The 16,227-nt window shown below is 50.0% G+C and overlaps 2 protein-coding genes across 2 annotated transcripts; one reads left to right on the top strand and one right to left on the bottom strand.

Moving 5' to 3' along the window:
• The first annotated feature begins 598 nt into the window (after positions 1 to 598).
• Positions 599 to 4,411, top strand: NSUN4 (NOP2/Sun domain family, member 4). The gene is made up of 6 exons (XM_010016151.1): positions 599 to 832; positions 926 to 1,014; positions 1,178 to 1,332; positions 1,494 to 1,648; positions 3,131 to 3,255; positions 3,985 to 4,411. The coding sequence occupies exons 1-6, from the start codon at positions 647 to 649 to the stop codon at positions 4,256 to 4,258; spliced, it is 984 nt and encodes a 327-aa protein (XP_010014453.1). The 5' UTR covers positions 599 to 646; the 3' UTR covers positions 4,259 to 4,411.
• A 42-nt stretch (positions 4,412 to 4,453) lies between these two features.
• On the bottom strand, positions 4,454 to 15,320 carry LOC104400653 (vitamin D3 hydroxylase-associated protein-like). The gene is made up of 16 exons (XM_010016152.1): positions 15,111 to 15,320; positions 13,684 to 13,797; positions 13,201 to 13,344; positions 12,003 to 12,136; positions 11,409 to 11,615; positions 11,124 to 11,164; positions 10,769 to 10,893; positions 9,710 to 9,835; positions 8,894 to 8,991; positions 8,623 to 8,722; positions 7,731 to 7,774; positions 7,218 to 7,257; positions 6,630 to 6,738; positions 6,151 to 6,296; positions 5,337 to 5,514; positions 4,454 to 4,458 (listed from the first exon to the last, which is right to left on the bottom strand). Exons 1-16 carry the CDS (start codon positions 15,318 to 15,320, stop codon positions 4,454 to 4,456), a joined length of 1,821 nt encoding a protein of 606 aa, XP_010014454.1.
• Positions 15,321 to 16,227: the final 907 nt, after the last annotated feature.

The raw sequence follows: 16,227 nt of genomic DNA, 5'->3' as shown, positions 1-16,227 counted from the left end.
AGGAGAAGTGGGTGAGCGGGTCCCTGCCCTGCACCCCATGGCGCTGCGCTGCACCTCCCCTATTCTCCCCGCTAGCCCGTTTGCACCCTTCTGATCTCTCACCCCATTGCGCCTCTCGCTGCACCTGTAGCACCCCCTCACCCGTTACATCCCCGTTACACCGCTCTGCACACAGCCGTTCCCCTCCTTGCATGCTCACCCCGTGCTCCCAGCCCCATTCAGCCATTCCTGGTCCTGAACCTCCCCAGGGGACCACCAGCCCATGGGTGTTGAGGGCATAGTCACACTTGGGGACTGCAGAAGGGCCCTAAGTACTTTTAGAATCACAGAATGGTTTGGGTTGGAAGAGATCTCAAAGCTCATACAGCTCCAACCCTCTGCCATGGGCAGGGGCACGTTCCCCAAGCCCCTATGTCCAACCTGGCTTTGAACACTGCCAGGGATGGGGCAGCCACAGCTTCTCTGGGCACCCTGTGCCACTGTTTTGGCAGCACAGAGCTTGGCACTGGATTCTCAAGGGAAAACGTTGAGGCTGGGGGGGGATGTTGAAGTATTTTGTCTTTTAACACCTCTGATATTTTTCTCCCCCGAGGCTGCCACAGCTCCCCGCATCCCGTGCACACGGCTGGCCCTGCACCACTTCGACATGAGCTACAGCCTGCAGCTGAAGGACCTGTGGCCCTCTGTCCGTGCCAGCCTGCTCTGTGAACAGAAGTATGGTGCCCTCCTCAACAACTTCTCTGCTCACAGCCATGTCACCCAGGAGCTGGAGCTGATGAATGCCACCGATTTTGTGTCCAAAGGCTCCAAAGAGGCACAGCAGAGTGCAGCTGCGGAAGAAGTGGGAAGGGGGGAAAGCAAGTCCCAGGAGGGGTCTGGGAAGGTCAGGACAGGGATGCAGACAGAGACAATAACATGGGCAGAGACATCGCCTCCGCTTCATGCCTCCATCAGCTCCAACATCAAGTGTTACACCTACCCCAGGGGGGACATCACACGCTTCCGCCCTGCACGGTGAGACATCCCTGGGACAGACCTCCCGCTGCCCTTGCCAGCCTCATGGGCTGCACATGTGTGAGCACCCGCTGCTCCTGCATGTCCCCATCCTCACTTCCAACTGCTCTTTCGTTCCCTCCCTCACCCCTTTGCTTTTTTTATGCAAACCGGTGATTTCCAGGCGCGACTGTCTGGGGCTCCTCGAGTATTATCTCATGGATGCAGCATCTCTCCTGCCTGTCCTGGCACTCAACGTGCAGCGGGATGATTTGGTCCTTGACCTCTGTGCTGCTCCAGGTGGCAAGACTCTGGCTCTGCTGCAGACTGGGCTTTGTGGTAAGTGGGTGTTCTTTGTCCCCCGTGGGTAAAACAGGGCTGGAAGAGTGTACTGAGGCCATTTAATGTCTGACTGTTAATCATTTCTGGTTATAAAACTTGGGAATCTGGTGTGTTTTTGCAAGAGTGACATTCCCAGTGTGCCTGGTTTGTCTTCTCAGGGCATCTGGCAGCCAACGACGTCTCCATTTCCCGGACAAAGAGGCTGTACGACATTCTCCACAGCTATGTTCCCAAAGAAATCAGGGAAACTGTGAGTGTCACGTCCCATGATGGAAGGGACTGGGAGCAGCTGGAAGGTGGCACTTTCCATAAGGTAGGTGATTGGGAACCAGTGAAGATAGATAAACTCGTCTATTTCACTTCCCTCCTGTTCCAGAGGAAGACAGCAACTTATCTGCCAGTAGAATTATATTGTTTTCCATAATCTTAAATGCAGAGGAAGAGAGAAGGCTAAGCCACATAAGGAGTAATACTTCCTCCTGCTATTCCCTTCCTGCAGGATCTGGAGCATATGAGCATCTCGAGTTGTACCTTTTTTTACCTGTGTAATACCCCTTAAAAATCCTGTTCTAATTCATCACCTGCAAGGGATTAAATGTGAAGATTGCATAATTATTGTTTCTCAGCCTGTTGCAGATGGATTGACCCTCTTCACGTGTAAGAGAGAAGTAGCAATAAGTTTGTTGAGATAGAACAGTGATTTAACAAAGCTGTTTGTTAGTAAATGTGACAGTGGTTTCACAAGATTCATTGTTGAGGTACGCATGATTATTCACTGCAGAGAGGACAGGGTCAGATAAAACTGTCAGGGAGAAGTTCAGAAAGGACTCCCTTGCTTTCTAAACTCCTTCTCAGAGGGGAGTCCAGAACGGTATCCAGACCTAGTCCCCAACTTGGTCAGTGATTTATGTTTATAGGATTGTATGCATGCAATCAATCCTTTATATCACTTAGTTAAGACTGCAAAGTTTAGCATGCTGTTATTAGTCACTTACCGAGGATCTGTTGTGGCAAGGATTCCCTCAACCTCGACACCACTTGAGAGGGATCCTTACTCAAGGGGAGATGCTGGCATGCTGCCTGCTGCAAGGCGGGAGAGCTTGAGAGGCCCTGGGCTGCCTACTATTTATGGAATAAGATGATTAACTTAGGTCACATTTGAACCCCAGCTGTATTTCCAGCTGTTGAGCAAGATTTATGGCCCTTAGCCACTGCATTGTTATCTGTCTTCCCAATGTCTAACTTAAGCTAGGTGCAGCTGTCATCACCACCACTGGTGGCTATTGCTTAAGCAGGAATAAGGGTGTGTTGGGGAGCATGCTGCCAGATATTCACATCCAGCCTGGGGAGCTGGGTTTGTTTCTCCAGGAGGTGTCACTGCAGGAGCTATGGTTGCAACCATAGGTGCTGTAGTAATGCCTACCTGAAAGATGCACAGAGTAGAAACGTTAAATAAAGACACGTGTGAGAGCGTGGTGTTATCCAAGCATAAGAAAGACATGGAACTGTTGGAGCAAGTCCAGACGAGGGCTATGAGGATGATCAGAGGGCTGGATCATGATTCTGTGATCCACCATTTCTGCGTCTGCGTGTTCCTGAGATGCAAAAGCAGCCGGGTGAGTTGCAGTTCAGTGTGGATGCACACTGGTGTTTGGGCAATATCAGCCAGGCAAGGTACCAAGAGCTGCCTGGAGTATGGCAAGGATGGAGGAGTCGGGCAAGGGACAGGTTGCAGTAGGAGGCTCACTGAAGACAACCTTATCTGAGGACTGATGCAGATGCTCTGCTGCTGCAGGTCCTGGTGGATGTGCCCTGTACGACAGACAGGCACTCTGTCATGGAGGAGGAGAACAACATCTTCCACAAGAGACGAACCAAGGAGCGCCAGATGCTGCCCATGCTGCAGCTGCAGCTGCTGATGTGAGTAAGCTCGATGCTGTATTTTGGGGATGTTTCTTTTATGGTAGCACTGAAACTTCTTCTTTCTTTGTGTGTCCCTGGCTGGGAAATGTGGAAACCATATGTAGTTTTCTGGAATGGCAATAGTTGAACACATTAAATCATAGTACATAGTACATGCAAATGTTCGCAGTCAGAGAGCAGCCATAGCAGGTAGGAAGGAGAGTCCAAGGAACAGGATGGGTATAATGTTGTCCTTTTGTGCAAGTGTGAACCTCCTGGGTTCTGGCAGCTAGCCTTGGAGGTTTCCTGAGTGTCCACATCTCCCAGCACATGTGAGGACATGTGGTCACTTTGTCACCCCATTCCATGGGAAGGCTGGATGGGCTGACTGTGAGCTGGGGCAGTCAAGAAACAGATTAGAGTCCCATGGCAGCACTTGAACTGCAAAAGCCTCTTCTCCTGTACGTACTCTGACCCCCTGCTTTTGCAGGTGAGTACAGGATTACTCCTAGCTGCTCTCCTGTGTTAAGTACTTTATCAGTCTTATTTAACTCATATTGCCCTGCTCTAAAACAGTCCTCAAGCTACAGTGATACAGAGAGACTTGCTGAGCCTGTGGGGTTCAAGGAGGTTTGTGTCTGACCTCCTATGAGTTACATGCTGTCTTCCCAATGTCAGTGTGTGGGAATGCTGGTGTCTCACACAGTTCTTTCCGTAACAGTGTGTGTGTGTTCATCTTGCTTTCAGGGCTGGGATCCTCGCTACCAAGCCGGGAGGAGAGGTGGTGTATTCTACGTGCTCCCTCTCCTCGCTGCAGAACGAGTGTGTGGTCGAGAGAGCGGTGGACATTGCAGAAACCCAGTTTAACATCAGTGTCCATGTTGAGGACTTGAGCTACTTCCGGACACTCTTCAAGGACACGTTTTCCTTCTTCTCGGATTGCCGGCTGGGGGAGCTTGTTCTGCCTCACCTCACGGCCAACTTTGGACCCATGTATTTCTGCAAGTTACGTCGGGTGTAGAAGGGGTGACAGACTGTGCTGGCTACCAGGAAATGCCCTGGATTCCCAGGGAAAGCAGAACTGCTTTATATTTATTTTTCTTTTCAAAATGTCCCACAGGAGCTCTGCTTTTTTACTGCAGATAGATACAGAGAATAAATGAGAAAGACCTGCTGCGGAGTCTGCTGAATATTTATCTGTTTGAGACTGAGGTGTTTAATCTAGGAAAGAGACAGAGGTCTTACGAGAGGGAGCGATTTATCCATCCATCTTGGGATGTGGTAAATGGCCTTCTGTGGATGTTGCTCTCTCCCTCCTGTCTGACTGCTTTGATACTACAGATGCAGGTTTGGGTTAACAGACACAATCTGGGGATATCAGGCTTTCTGTCCCAGATCTCACTATCTGCCTAATTGTGTTGCATCTGTCTCTGCTTATCTCCTACCTTCAGAAAGAGCAGCCTGAGGTCCTGAAATAAGGGGTTTCCTAAGAATGTACCTGCTGTGAGGTTGGAAATGTGCTTGGGATGCTCGAGATCTGGTGGTGGAAGGAGCGTGGCGCCAGTGACTTGCCATCCCTCATCCCTGTGGTTGAAATGGAAGGTGGGAACACTCCCACATTAGATGCTTTTTAATGGCCAGTGGGAAGGTGTTTGGATGATTTTGAGTAAAAGCTGTGCATTCATATAATCACAGTCATCAGTGAAGGATTACTGGAGTTTATTATGAGAGTTGCTTTATAGCTACATTTTTATTTTTGTGTGCAAACTACAGTGATGGGGAGGGTAGACATGGCTATATTCCTTTGAGGGCATAGGAAGTACTCCAGTGTCAGCAAGAAAACACTATTCAGCTTTTGTAATCCTGCTCTGTCAGCATAGATGAAAATGAGGATGAACCCCCATCCATGCCCACCCTTCCAGGAAGGTGCAGTTCGTCATCTGAACCCAGCTTAAGCCAGTCCCACCCTCTGCGTGGCATCTTGGTTCCTTACAGGATCTGTCCTTATTGGCAAGGAGGGGGGTCAGGAAATGGCTTTTCCTTCCTCCTTCCCTCCTCGCTGTTGTCTGTGCGCTGCGGATTGCAAAGAGAAGTGGTACCGCGCTGTCCTCTCGCCTTGCCACTGGCCCTGGGCATGTGGGGCTGTGGAGGTTGTGCTGCTCTCTTCTCATGGCTGAGAGTCTCTACCTCCTTCATGAACCGGAGGCACAGCTCCTCCTGCCATGGCAAGGCCACGCACTGCACGGCCACGGGCAGCCCCACGGCTCCAGACACAGCCTGCAGCAAGGGCACAAGTGGTGAGGGGGCACCAGGGGGCTCAGACCTCCAGCAGCACTTGGAAACCTGGTTTAGGAACGTGGCTCATCACAGAGAATGGGGAGGTTGGAGGCTGAGCCCTGCTGTTCAAGCAGCGTCAGCATGCTGGGGCAGAGGGAAGGCTCTTTCCATTACCATGATAGAAATGGCTGCCAAAGCAGCATGTTTAAGTCATTCCACCACACACAACCCCCAGCCAGCTCTGCTTTGAGCTTGCAGACAGATCCCTCTTCCTTCAGCATCTTTGCTCCTGATCCATGCTCTGCTGACAGCCTGGGCCTGGTGAAGGCATCATGGAGCAGGAGGAAAGTGCATTGCAGTGCTGTGGGATGTGGCTGGCACAAGGACCTGCTCAAAGAAGACTTGCTGCATGCCTCCTTCCTGGTTCCAGCCTGCACATGTTCCCCCAGTCCTCCCAAAGCTTATGACTTACGTTTTGGGGGGCTTGGGAGAAAAGGGATTTTCAAGAGGTATATAAAGGTGATTTATTTTTTGCATTGTGCCATGTTGATGGACACATTTAGCAGCCCCTAATTTCAGTGAAACTATTGAACATCCATCAGCAGTCTCTGCTCCACCACTTCCCATGCTGCATACCTGTTTCAGCATCCGGTCCCAGGGGTCATCACAGCATCCTTGGTAAAGCTTTAGCTCTTCCTCATCAGCTTCTGTCACCGTGCTGACGGGCACGACCCCAGCAGGGAAGTTCAAGACATTGTACAACATTGTGGAGGAGATGGCAGCTGAGAGAAGTAGAAGAGAGAAATGCAGGTGGTCACAGCCTCCTGCCTTCCTTCAAACTTACACACTGCATGTTCACTGAAGAACCAGCTGCTGGTGGGAGAGAGATTGCACAAGGCTGATTGTCTGTAGGTCGAAGTCTTACTGCAAGAAACAACTGCCATCAGATGACTTCATCCACGTCTGTCTCCATCTGCTTAGATAGCCTTATGGTAGTTATTTTTCCTTCCTCATGCCCATAAAAATGCTTAGGTGCATGGTGAAGCTCCTGGTTTCTGTCCAGTCTCAACCACTGTGGTCATCTGCCCTCCCAGGAAGGTCCAAGACTCACTTACTGAGGAGTTTCCCAGGGTATCCCGTGGTGAAGGCAGGCCCCAGGACAGGGCATAGCACAACATCCAGCCCCAGTTCCCTCCACCGCGCGATGAACTCAGTGCGGTACACCTTGGGGAGGAGAGGAGGTGACATGGAGGCCATGTCCATGCCTGGAGCATCTCAGCTTCTCCAGGGCATGCATCAGGCTCTGCATGGCCAAAGTGGCAGCAGCAGGCAGCTGTACTTGAGTGAAGAGGCAAAGGAGCATGTGTTTGTCTCCACAGCACATGGCCAGACAGCGGGCAGGTACTGGAAAGGTGTTCCCACTTCCAGGACAGCCATCATTGTGCTGGGACCACCAAGTGGGGGCATTTGGGCATAAGCACTGTGAACAACTAATAAAGTCCTGGCCGGGTTGATCCAAACGCTCATTTACCCCATTCCTGTCTCTCTTTTGTGCCTTTCCCTCCATACTGTCTCCTCCCCAGCACCCCACTGCCCAACCCCTTTCCTAACCCTCATCCTAACTGATGACCCTCTGACCTGGCACTTGTCATAAAGTCTCAACTTGTAGCATGATGCCAGAAAGAAAACTCCTTAAAACATACCTCTATTTGATGTTGGTGATTCCACATCTCCTTCACTGAGCTGCAAGTGGAAATTGTAGCAACAGTTTTAAGCTCTAGGAGGAGGAATTGCTTAAATAATCCCCCAGGTTGATAAGCACCAGGGACTTTATCAATTACTTAAAACAACACATCTTTCCAATTTGTCTAAAGTTTCCTCCAGCATTTGGCCAAGCAATTAAGCAACAAATGTCTGGAAGTGGTAGAGAAAAGGTTTCTCTTGTGAGCCTGGACTTAGTCCTCTTCTCCACCACAGGCTTCCTGAATGACCTTATCCACCCAAGTCCCTCAATCCTTTCAGAATAATACTAGCGGCAGTGCAACACTGGGGAGATGTGTTCCTAAAGGCTGAAGTCATGTCCAGGATGGAGGGACAGCCCCTGCAGAGAGCAGGTCAGAGCCTCTAGTAAAGCCCAGCCCCACTCCACCATGGACACTGAGGAGAACACTGTCCCATTCATTTCCTTGGACATGCTGGGGATGATGCCATCTCACCTCATTCCACTCAAGGTGCTCAGATAGTCAGCCAGGCGGGGAAACTGGAAAGGGAAGAGGTACTTGTCAGGGACATGACATGGGGGTGCAGTTGACTTCTGACATCCCAGGAACCCCCTGGTCCTATACTGCTTCCATCCCTGGGGATGCTGCACTAAGGGTTAATGGTGATGATTAAAAATGCTCCTCATGGTTCTGAATTTACTTTGCTTTCAACTTCTGGTTGTTGTTTCCCATTGTGTTTCTTACAGCCCTGCATTTCCTGCTCACAGAGGAATGAACTGACTTGAGCCAAGTCACCTTTCATTATTTTTGATAAATTAAACATTTTTTAGTTTAGTATCTCACAGAAACAAGACCTCCACAAGCACTTTGATTACCTCACACTCACTGCTACCTTTTTGATCCTCTCAGCTCAAAGTAATCCAACTGGACAGGGAGGCAGAGAAAATGGAGAAGCCCTACAAAAGGATGCTCAGCTGGTGAAAGGGCTACAGCAAGGGCAAGCTCTTACTAATCACCAGGAGCCTCCATGAAGGCGTGATCTTTGGGAGGCCTCCAACACATAGGTTCAACCTTGAGGCCCTCTGCTGCAGTAATCCCAGTGCATGAATCTGTAGGAAACTGGGCACTGCATGCTTTAGCATTTGAAAACCCGCTTGCTGTAGACTCTGCATTAATCTTTTACAGCTCTTGGCTGGTCCTTCTCACATTCTCCTTTGCATTAGATAAATCCCAGCAGGGGTCTAGAAACGATCTTCCACAGTGATGGCATGTGCCTTGGCCTGAAATCCCAGTGTTTCTAGTTAAAAGTTTCTCTCAGTTCCATCATGCTTTCAAGCATCTCAAGAGCTGAAACTGTTCTGCTTTGATCCTGACGCCAGGGACTCACCAGAGGTTTAAGAATCAGAGCCAGCAGCTTCTTCCCCAGCCTTGGGATCCTGCAGCAATTCACCTGTGATTTCAAGCTTGGATCTACAGTATCTCCTGTGCTGAGAGAAGACAAGAGGAGGGGATCACGCCAGAGAAGCTGTTTGCCTTTCCTCAGAAAGCTATCTCCTGTTTGGGGTGGGAAAGCTGGGCTCATTTTGCCTCTGTGTTGTGCTCATGGGTCTGGGGACGAAGGTGTCTTACAGCACTGCTGCCCGAGGGCTTCTACTTACAACAGGTCCAACCAAGCTTGGCCTCCATCAGCGAAAAAGGTCTTCAGAAACAGTTCATTCATGACATAGTGGATCCGAGGTGGAGAAAAGGGCACCAGCTGCACCAGAACACAAGATTATGTGTCAGCCTGGGAACATGCTAATTTCCAAGGCCCAACTGTGGATATACCTCGAAGGCAGAGCAGCACTTCCCTGGGCTCCACATGCCAAGAGAGGCCTCAGTTCAACCCTTTACCAGCCCAGTCATCTCCCCATGGGATTATTCCTCCCTGACAGCCATTTGGCTCAGCTCTCAGATACCTCCAGAACTGCTTCCTCTTCCATCATGCTCCAGGCAGCCCCTGAGCCAGAAGTTGCACCAGATTCCCACCTCTCCCAGCACAATCAACATCTCAGACCTGGAGTCACTTTGCTATGAAAAGCACCACTAGCATGTTTCTACAGGTAGGTCTAGATGGAGGGAAAGATATTTCTCATCCCATGCCCTATGGCTCTTTTCCCTCAGTGGTCTAGGATGGTCAGAAGTCTCCATGGGCATTGGGGAGGAAGGAGGAAAACACCTCTCAGAGCCCTGCTGGGAAAGACAGACCTAGAAAGTTCCAGGGCAACCTTCTAGGATCAAACACAGCACTTTATGGATGCTCCTGTCTGTTGTGGACCACAGCAACCAGGAGAGCAGAGATGGATATGTTTCACCCCCTTGCAGGTACAAATTCTCCAATTGCCAGTGCTGTTTCCCTATGAGATGCATTGCTACTCCATATAGGACCATGTCTCCATTGTGTTACATGTCTGTAGTAACGTGGTTGTGCTCACCTGGTGCCCGGCTGCCTGCAGAGCCCTCCTGGTGTCCTGCACTGCCCGCTGCATGCAAGGGGGCAGTGGGAAGTAGCCATCTGTGTCATAGTACCCAACCCGCAAAGGAGCAGAGCTGGAGTACACCTGGAGGAAAGAGCCACCACTGAAGCATCTCCAACCCTGCTGAGGGTAGGACTGCCCCGTGCTGAGGCTCACTGCAGAAGGGGACAAAAGCTCCATCTGGAAAGGGGCTTTTTACAAGGGCATGTAGTAATGGGACAATGGGAAATGGCTTTAAACTGGCAGAGGGTAGAGTTAAATTAGATATTAGGAAGAAATTCCTTGCTGTGAGAGTGTTGAGGCGCTGGCACAGGGTGCCCAGAGAAGCTGTGGGTGCCCAAGGAAGCTGTGGCTGCCCCATCCCTGGCAGTGTTCAGGGCCAGGTTGAACACAGGGGCTTGGAGCAACCTGCTCTAGTGGAAGGGGTCCCTGCCTGTGACAGGGGGTTGGAAGTGAATGACCTTTAAGGTCCCTTCCAACCCAAACCAGTCTATGTGTTAGGGAGTAACTAATTTTCTGGTTGCTGCCTATAGTTTCCATAGGTTACCCTTTCCAAATGTCCACCTTTGCCTTTGTCTCCAGCCTCCCCTTCATCCCTCCCTTCAGACAGAGCACAGCCACTCAAGACCAGTACATTCAATCATTATTACAAAGGATGGAGGTAGAAAAACCTCCTGTAGTCCTTTTGCTGCAAAGAGAAAGGAAATGTCCTCAGCCAAAACATTTTCTGATCCTGCGTCATCTTCCCTTAAGTATCTCAAGCTTTTTGCTCCTGGTATTGCCTTCCTCTCCACTCATTTCTGGGGTCTTTCAATCTGATAAGCTACATGTCAGCTGAAGGGGGAGAAAAGATAACCATTAATCTATTTTTTGTATTAATTATTAATTGTGCCCTCAAAGAGAGCTAACAAGTTACTGGAAACCCGTAATAGCAAGATAACTAGGCTCTTAAAGAATGCATATGTTGAGTGTGCAGCACCCTGAAAAGAACCAGAGCTTGCTGACTTAAGGACTCACATCCTCATTGAAGGGGATGGGGGGCACGGTGGGGTCCAGCCAGAACATCTCCTCGCAGAGCAGTGCCTTCATGCACAAGGCCAGGCTGTCCACATCCCTTGCCATCGGCCCCAGAGCACAAGGAACTGGATTGGGAAGAGAGCAAACATCCACATTAAGCAACTGGGTGCACCAAGCACTGGTCCAACCCTCTGCATGGCCATGTTGGCTGCAAGGGATGATCAGGCAACTGGGTGGGGTGTTTCAGATGGAATTCAGATGGATCTTGTTTGTCTCAGGCTATCCTCAGGCCTAGAGGAGGACATAGAGCTCTTCACAGCATGTAGAGAAAAACAATTAAATGCAATTATTTTACCTGCCAGGATCCCACTGAATGGGCCACTTGCTCCAGACAGGCTGTGGGAAAAGAAAAAGGAATACATTCTCATTTCAGCAATAGTGAGATATTCCAAGTATGTTTGAATAGCAGAGCAGGATCTGCAGTTCAGGACCCAAACCAGTGGGAAGTTTTACAAGTATTTGATTTATGTGAAACAGGAAACCCAAACCAAAAAACCCTACCCCCGCCCAAACAAATCTTAGCTTTAGTTTAACAAAAAGCATTCAATTTTGGCATTATTTAAGTGCTTTAGCCCCCTACCTGAGCCTTTTGGCTGTGGGTTTCAGCCCACAGAGCCCGCAGAAGCTAGATGGCAGGCGGATGCTGCCTCCGATGTCCGAGCCGATGCCCAGGATGGAGCCTCCTGCTGCAATCAGAGCTCCCTCCCCTCCCGAGGAGCCCCCGGGGCTCTTTTGGTGGTTGAAGGGGTTCAGGGTCTGGCCGAAGATGGGATTGCTGCAGTCATAGCTGGGGAGAAGAAAACCAGCAAGTGGGCTGTTGGGAACAGCATAATGCCTTGAGTTTGTTGGCTTTCCCTCGCAGTGGGAGTGTGGCATAGCCAAACCTCATCCTTCCATCCTTAAATCCCTCGGGACATGGCTTAATCCCATGAGCCTCCGCTCTCCCTCTATGGCATAAGTACACTTGATTTCTCTTATGTTATGGTAGGTTTTTTCCTCTTAATCTTATCTGAAAGCTATTTTCAGTTGAACTGAGGTTGTTGGCAGCTGATGGAAGGAGAACTCGTCTAGGTAACATCTCAGGAGACAGGAAGAAACCTGTTCCAGGACCTACAGGGTGGGTTTTAGCTTCAGGAGCACAACCAGAGGGAAGATTTCTAACGATGTATGTTACTTGAAGAGGGATTGCGGCACGTTGGTCATTGCAAAGGGGATGGCCCCCTGGCTCTTCAAAACCTTGACTAGGATGCTGTCCTCCTGCACCACAGTGCCCAGGCATTGCACAAGCCCACAGGTTGACAGATGCCCCTGCAGAGAGAAGTGACAGTGGACACGGTCAGCACAGTTCTGCCATTCTGGAAGGATAATCTAGTGTCTGCTTTGGTGAGGGGGTTACTAACCCACTCCCTTGCAAGCCCTTGCATGAAGGGCCAAGGACTCCATCTCCTTGGATGGAGCACTTACAGAGTTAGGGCTTCTGGAGCTGTCCTTGCTCTTTTCCATGCTATTTCTCTCCCCTGACCTAGATGCCACTCCATAGGTGCACTAGCTCAGGATCAAACCCGGTGTCCTACTGTCCAAGTGGAGCTACCAGTGGATGTACTGGGAGGGAATATACATCCCATGCAAACACAGTGCGATCCTTTTTCAGTTAGAGTTGGTGTTTAGGGATTGCTTTGGGCTTAGAGCCCTCTTAACTGCATTGGTAAGTCATTATAGAAGAGGCTGCCTAACAGATACACCTCAGGAGTGTGTGGTCAGTCCTCATCAGGGCTTGTCTGTGAGGGGTGTCCTGGTGTGTCTCACGCACAAGGTCTTTGCTAAGGGGCTCAGTGGCCAGGCTACTGCACAGCAGGGATTTGAGATTGACAGCTCCTGCTACTAATGACTTTCTAGAAGCTGAGCCATGTTTTTCTCCCCAATACTGCAAACCTCTGAGTAACAGTCTGAGTTATGGCCCAAACAACCCAGCCTGTGTCGTCTCATGTATCAAAAAAGAAATCACTTGAATCATAGAATGGTTGGGTTGGAAGGAACTTTAAAGATCATCTTTAAAGATCATCTAGTTCCAACCCCCCTGCCACGGGCAGGGACACCTTCCACTAAACCAGGTTGCTCAAAGCCCCATCCAGCCTGACCTCTGGTTGTATTTGGGTGTATAACTATTCACCCGTTGGGGTTTTTGCTAATGGGGACTTCTAACTGCCAGATTGCAGCTGCAACAACATGTAGGGCCACAGCCCCAGACCCAGCCAGGCTTCTCATGGTGTAAACAAGCAGGGCTCAGGTCCCTTCCCCATTCTTTGTGTCCCATCACTTCACCACCCAGCCCAGCTCATAATGGGACACTTCATGGGCACAAAGAGAAACACCTTGTGGCCGATGTGGTCCTTGATGCTGACAGTAATGCCATAGAGCAGCCCTTTCTCCCTCTGCCGTTGTATCTCCTGGAGCTGCTCCTCACACTCTGGGATGAAATGTTGCAAGCAGTTTGTCTGCTGGGTCACTTCCAGGGCCTGTGCCGGACACATGGAGGAATAGGTGTTAGTTAAGAACAGCGTCATCACACGGCTGCATTCTGTAGCTGCCTGGATCTTCAAAACATGGGCTAGTGGCTTGGCATGAAAGGTAATCCCCTCTCCCCAGAGCATCCCAGCTCAAGCCATCTCAAAGGACTGTCTTGGGTCTGATCCAGAAGACTGAGAGATCCCTGCCTTTTCATATCTTTACGCTGATACCTGCTATATTGAAGACTTGCCATAATCACCAGCTCGAAGTCTTCTCAGCCGCCTGCCCACACACCATGGCAAGGAGAACCTAATGGTTTGCCCGCAACGCTAAAGCCAGGCACTCACCTTCTCTATGTAGGTGTAGAGGACAGTCCTGGGGGACAGAGACCCTTCCCGCAGTCTTCCAGCAAGTTCCACAAGGGGCAGGGACAGAATGGCATCTGTCTGGACACTGGAGGCCTGCAAGGGGAAGATGAAGGGAATGCCAGGACAGCAGTTCCAGTTATTCTTTGGCTCAGAGGGGACAAGTCTCTTGAGTCTTGTCAACATTATCAACAGAGTTTCTGGAAAGATGGATCCTGCACGTGGGGCTTTGGACCTTGAGCTACTGAGTGTTTCATCCAGAGTTTGACTGCCATGAACATGATGCACACACAGGAGTCCAGATGTCTCTGAAGGTGTACAAGAGCTTCATGCATCCACTGCAGCAGAGGACAAGGCAATGCCTCGCATCAGAGACTTCCTCCTGGCACTGTGGGGCTTGACTTACCCACTGACCAAGAGTTAACCTTAGCTGAGAAAACATCACCCTGGGCAGAAGGTACCAAAGTCCTTGCACACAAGTCTCAGGCTGGACCTTCACCCCTCAGAATGGGTACAGGCAGTGTGGGTCAGCCTGGTCTGAGGACAAACATCTCATAGCTCAAGCCCAGCAAACTACAGATGGGTCAGTAGGGACTCATAGGTAGGTAAGGTCCATTCATCTGAAGAAAACTGGCAGTTCTCAGTGTCACCAGCCTTTTTTAAGGTTTTATATAATATTTATAGAGCTATATATTTAAGAAAAAAGGTTGTAAACATATATATCACTTGTAGCAGGTATGCTTTATGTCCAGGTATGTTACCTATATAAACATGAGCTGGTTTAACCAGTATCCCTACTCAGAAGTGAATGGAGCAAGAAGGAAAGGTGGTTAGAAATCAGTGTCGCAGTAAGAATTCAGAGCCACGTCCATGCTATTTGGGTGTCTGCCTCATTCATGGGACACTGAGCGCCCCGTGCCTCATTAATGTGAAGTTAGGCCAAGCATCTTCTGAATCAGGAGGTCTCACTTGCTGGGACCGCACCACCCAGAAGCCAGGTTTTGGAGACAAAGATATAGGAGTGTGGGCAGATGTGTAAATTTAGAGTTAGGAAGAGGAAAAAAGCTTTCTTGTTTCTATGCATAGAAACGAGAGACATTTCTAGATTCCAAAAGGACCGAGGTTTGGATCAGTGCTAAGGTCCACACTGCTTCATCACCTGTGTGGTTCAAAACCTCTTTCCAGTGACCAATTCGCATCTCCCTGGCTGTAGACTCCCATCGCATCTCATCCAGCTTGAGGAGAGCAGCGATTTCCCTTCCTCCCAAGGCAGCCTTTCCTCTTGTTGAGGGCACATCTCCCCTAGACTCCTCGTTATAAAAGCTAAGGAGGCATGAGCTGGAAGGGGGAGCTGAATAACATCAGCAGACGCCCCGGTGGGACTCAGACCCCCCAGAAGGACGGGTTACCTGCTCCCTGAACTGCTGGACGGCCCTTGCCATTTTCTTCACACCCTCATCCCGGGTCCTCCGAGCCTCTTCTATTTTCTTCTGGATCTGCCTTTTGCCCAGCCATTTCCAGACCACCATAGCTGCTGCAGAGCCACAGAGCAGGGCAAAGGCAGCAGAAGGATCCACCTCCTTCTCTGGCAGGAGCTGTCTCAGATGTTGCTGGATCATAATGTGGCTGCCTTGTCCCCGGTGATGGAGTGAGAAAGAAAGGAGACCTTCCCAGACCTGTCCCTTCTCCCAATGCCACTGTCTCAGATGAGCAAACAGTTTGTAAGTCTAAGGCTGACCTCTGCAAAGCTGCCTTCAGTAGAGCATGCAGTGGAGAATGATTGACTGGGAAACGGAAACGGTGAAGTTTGGCCAGTGAACCTTGGGGCACTGGGTTTATAGGGGCTTTCTGGGCTGCAGGAAGTTCTCTGCTGGGGAGGAAAGGCTGTGGGATCAGCTGAACAAAAGCAGCAAGGAAATAGCTGGTCTTCTATTTCCTGTGTAGCTGGAGATGACAATGGGAGAAGGGGAAAAAACAGCTTGAAAACACAAGACTTCCTTGCACAGGGATGGGGAATGGTATGACGAAAGGATGCAGAGCTGTGGGGTACGCAGTTGCTCACCAAATACCTTAGCCTATGCTGCTCCTATGGTGGCCAGAGGCTGTTTCAGGCATCCTTTGGGATAGGGCTCAGTACTGCTGTGATTTCTTCATGCTAGATAAGGAGAGGCTGTCCCACTCCATGACACAGCACACCGGTATTGCCTTAGGAGTGAAAAATCCCCCAGGATTGCAGGCCAGAAGCAAACTATTTCCAACACACATTGTGATGGCTAGTGTTCAAGGTCTTCCCAGCACACATTCCTCTCGCTACAAGCACACGAGAACCAGGCACTGAGCTGAAAGCAACAACCCAGTGAACATCAACCCCAGAACAAATGTCATGGTCTGTCTGTGATCTCTGCTGGTTTTGGATGGTAAGCCCTACTCTGGGTCCCACCTTTGGGAAAGGTTTTTGGGCAGCTAGATTTTGCATTACAAACCTTTGAAAGGTTGCACTTGATGGAAAAGAGGCACAGAACCTGA

The sequence above is a fragment of the Nestor notabilis genome, unplaced genomic scaffold (assembly GCF_000696875.1).
Source record: "Nestor notabilis isolate BGI_N333 unplaced genomic scaffold, ASM69687v1 scaffold28286, whole genome shotgun sequence".
NCBI lineage: Eukaryota > Metazoa > Chordata > Aves > Psittaciformes > Psittacidae > Nestor > Nestor notabilis.
The sequence above is the reverse complement of the archived record's forward strand: the minus strand, read 5'-3'. Positions and strand labels throughout refer to the sequence as shown.